Below are 4,027 nucleotides of genomic sequence, written 5' to 3' on the forward strand. Positions count from 1 at the left end.
AGTTTATTTGAGAGGGGAGATAGAAGACATCTTTGCTGTTATTTATTTTGACATTAGACTTTGCTACGCATTTCCTAATTGTGGAAATAATCCCTTCACCGTCTGACTTGCTCACTGTCATGTGCTTAATAGCTTGCTTTCAAATTAGTTGTTTATCCTACCCAATAATATCTGATATTATGAGCTTGGTAGGTGATTTAATGTCTTTCTAATATCAAAATAACAGAATATTAAGATGACATTTGTCCATCTGCCATCTAATATTACCTCATGCTGCCAGTGGTCCATTTGCCACCTCTGAGCACGTCTGAGACTTGTAGCCTCCGGTACTGTCTTATCTAACAGAGCCTGTCTGCCTTCTCAGGAAGGAACTATACTCAAGGACGCAGTGCAGTCTCTCAGCAGAACCTGGTGCACTCTGGATCCTACCTTAGCTTTTGAACGAGCCTTTTTGGCAGTGTCAGTAAAACTTCTTCAGTATGTGGCCCATAGGAATCCTACAGTGGCAAAAAAGGTGGCTGCCAGCATGACAAGCATGATCAATGGAAACACAGCCATCCGAGGGTTTATCCAGGACCAGGGAGGATGGGTAAGTATGTGTTAAGACTCAAACTTTGCTAGGTATTTGTGCTGTTTTGGCTTTAAAAAGCAGGAGCCTTAACTATGAACCTCTTGGTAAATTGCCATGGAAAAAGGAAATAGTAGCTCAGCCTGGGAGGGCTAGACTGCTGTCTGAGATGCTGACTGCTGGCCATAAACTACAGAATCAGCTACCACTGTTGTGGTGCAGTTCTAATCTCAGCCGGGCTTTATCTGCTTCCTGGTGATTTTCTGAATCTTTATTCCTTGGCATCTTTAATATGTGTTGAGGAAATTTAGAGTAATTGTGTGTGTGTGTGTGTGTGTGTGTGTGTGTGTGTGTGTGTATGTGTGTGTATGTGTGTGGTCTGTGATATATACATGCATATGCTTCTGAGTTCAGGCATGTGCATGCCACAGTTTGTATGTGGAAGCCAGAGAACAACATTGGCCATTAGTCCTAGCTTCTCACTACGTTTGATACAGAGTGTCTTTGTAGTTCTACTGCATATGAGGCCAGCTGGCCCCGAACTCCTGGAAATAGTGTCTCTGCCTCTCATCCTAATGTAGGAGAACTGGAATTACAGATGTGCACTACCATATCCATCTTTATATGTGCTCTAGGGATTTGAACTCATATCTTTATGCTTGTGCTTGTGGTAAGCACTTTACCTACCAAGCCATTTCCTAGCCCCCAGAATAATCTTATTATTACCTAACAAAAAAACAGTTTGTGAAACTGTCTTTCAGACACAACAGGACCGATGCACATATAAATTCACAGAGACTGTGACTGTATGCATGGGTTCAAGGCAAGTATAATCCCAGCACTGAGACAGGAAAGAAGACATAGACTCCAACCCCTAACCAAGAAGCTAATTGGAATTGGTACCTGCTGGCAAAGTAAAATTTATTTTTTTTCCAATGGAGTCTCACTAAGTATCACACTTGAAGGTAGTCCCCACACCAAGGAGTAGATGGCCAATACAAAACAAACTCAATAGTATTTTTATAATTTAGTCTCATTTTACTTTGTTTAGGCATTTTTTTCTCTGATTTCTCATGTATTTTGGTTTCTATTGTTGTGGTTGTGTGTGTGTGTGTGTGTGCGCACGCGCGCGCACGCGCGTGTGCATGTGTTTGCAGGAGAGCATGGGTTTTTGTTTGTTTTTTAAAGAGAGACAAAAACAGAGAGATAGAGAAGATAAAGTTGGGTAGGTAGGGGTGGGGGCACTCTGGGGAGAACTGAGGAAGGAAAGAACATGTTCAAAATACACTGTATGAAAATTTTTTTTCAATAGAAAAAAACTAGTTTGTCTCATCTATTGTAGAGTTGATTGTAGGCAGCATACTAAGCCCTTATCTATCTATCTATCTATCTATCTATCTATCTATCTATCTATCTATCTATCTCTTTTCTGTTTTATTTTTGTTTGTTTTTTTTTGTTGTTATTGTTGCTTGTTTTGATTTTTTTCAGACAGGGTTTCTCTGTGTATCCCTGGCTGTCCTAGAACTTACTCTATAGACCAGACTAACCTCAAACTCACAGAGCTCTGCCTGCCTCTGCCTCCCAAATGAGTGTTGGGATTAAAGGCATGCCATCACTGCACCTTTATCTTTTATAAATATTTATTTTTTATTGAAAATAGATTTTTTTATATATTATATTCTGATTTCAGATTCTGGTTTCTCTTCCCTCAGCTCCTCTAAGACCTTTACATTTTCCTACCCACCAAAATTCACATCCTTTCTTGTTCTCATTAGAAAACAAACACTAAGCCTGTATCTTAATAATTTATAATGTGTTCACTGTTTTGGGATACTCCTTTCCATTTCTGGGATCAACAAAAGTTGTAGTGAGAGATACCGTAATCCCCGAAGGCATCACCAGATAATTCCCTGATTCTCAGGCAGTTCCTAAGGACCGTCCTTTTGATTAGGATTCTCACCGTTCTTCCTAGGAAAACCTGGAGAGCTGAAGAAGAGGGGTTCTGCCCAGACTGAACACCACTTCCTCTGACAGAGTGGGTGGGTGACTGATTTCTGACAATTAAAACTTGCTTGTTTTCAATCCCTCCAGTTTTGTCTTTACTGATCATTGACTCTGGAAGTGGCTTGTAGAAACCTACAGTGATATTATACTTTCTCATCTGAGTTTTAATAAGAGCGTATTGAAACAAAGACCTCCTGACAAAGTAATTTCTTACTAGTAAAATTTCAAGTACCAGGCCAGATCTTTGCTGAAGATATTTGGAAGGAAACAGTGCATCAGAAACTTTTTCTTTAGGCTTAGACCTGTCTCTTGGTGAGAATTTTATCTGCTAGTGATTTTGGAATCAAAAGGATGTCAGGAGGTTTTAGTTAAAAATCTTGTTCCTTCAAGTAAAGGATTTTCTCTTGGATCTACCCTAGGTTTCACATTCCTTTCTCTTGAGCAGAATTTATTCATCCATTCTAGGAAGTGAAAGGCAAAATTAGCAGTTTACTTATTTACCTTTCCACTAGAAATATCAAAGAGAGATGAAACAGCTGTTATGCTTTACTGTCAGGACATGGAAGTACTGGTCCACATGTAGAACCATTTGCTCATCCTAGCTTGGCCAATGCTAACTTCACATCGTAATAAGGCACTAGACCTTAGTACAACTGACTCCATGACTGAAGTTCCACTTCTAGCTGACTATTCTTGTTTACAGAAGAATATCAACCCAGAATATGTTTTTTTGTGCTTAAAATCTCACCTTAAGAAAGGCTTGGTGCTACACCGGGATCCCAAACACCCAGTGTCATCACTGGCCCACTAATAAAGACTTTGTATTGGCTTAAACCCATGTCCCAGCAGCCCCCTCTGGTGGAAACCTAACATTTCTGGAGGTCCCCAGAGACCAGTCCTTGAGACTGCAGGAGTCTCGGATCCCCTGGGAGCCCGAGGAAGAGCAGAGTAGTCAAGGAACTCCTAGGAGGTGCGCAGCTTGAGTTCCAGGACTCTCTTTGATCCATCATTGCCTAACACCTCAGAGGGGTCTGATACCTTTATCTCAAAAGGAAACAAATTAGAAAATCTGCTGGTCTGTGACTTCTGGAGGTAAATCTGGTTAAAGCACCTTCTATTTAGACATGTTGGAGAAGTTAGACATGGCCGCTGATCCCGTGTGCAGGATCCATGAGTGTATGGAGGCCACCCCTGGTCGTTTTTACTGTGTGTCTGCCTATGAGTTCCTGTCAGTTCTGTTTTCCATTATTAACCAGTGGCTCTCTCTAGTGTGAGATTAAGTGGCTCTGGATTAAGGTCTGAGCCTTGTCTTGTTGGGAATCTGATTCCCTTTGCCTCTGCCAGGTCACAGAGGGCCCCCGCCCTGGCCACCTGTCCCACTTAGAATGCTCATGTGTTTTGTCACTTGACTCCCACTCACAGGGACCAGGCTGTGTAGAGTCAGAGCAGCTGGC

The 4,027-nt window shown here is 41.5% G+C and overlaps 1 protein-coding gene across 1 annotated transcript in view; it reads left to right on the forward strand.

Moving 5' to 3' along the window:
* The window catches only part of Bcl2l15 (BCL2 like 15), a 6,547-nt gene extending 3,888 nt beyond the window's left edge, over positions 1 to 2,659 (forward strand). The window contains exons 3-4 of the mRNA XM_031375047.1: positions 365 to 589; positions 2,542 to 2,659. Coding sequence (XP_031230907.1) covers positions 365 to 589; positions 2,542 to 2,559 — 243 coding nt within the window. The 3' untranslated portion in view covers positions 2,560 to 2,659. The remainder of the gene's footprint in view (positions 1 to 364; positions 590 to 2,541) is intronic.
* Positions 2,660 to 4,027: the final 1,368 nt, after the last annotated feature.

The sequence above is a fragment of the Mastomys coucha genome, unplaced genomic scaffold, assembly GCF_008632895.1.
Source record: "Mastomys coucha isolate ucsf_1 unplaced genomic scaffold, UCSF_Mcou_1 pScaffold16, whole genome shotgun sequence".
Classification (NCBI taxonomy): Eukaryota; Metazoa; Chordata; class Mammalia; order Rodentia; family Muridae; genus Mastomys; species Mastomys coucha.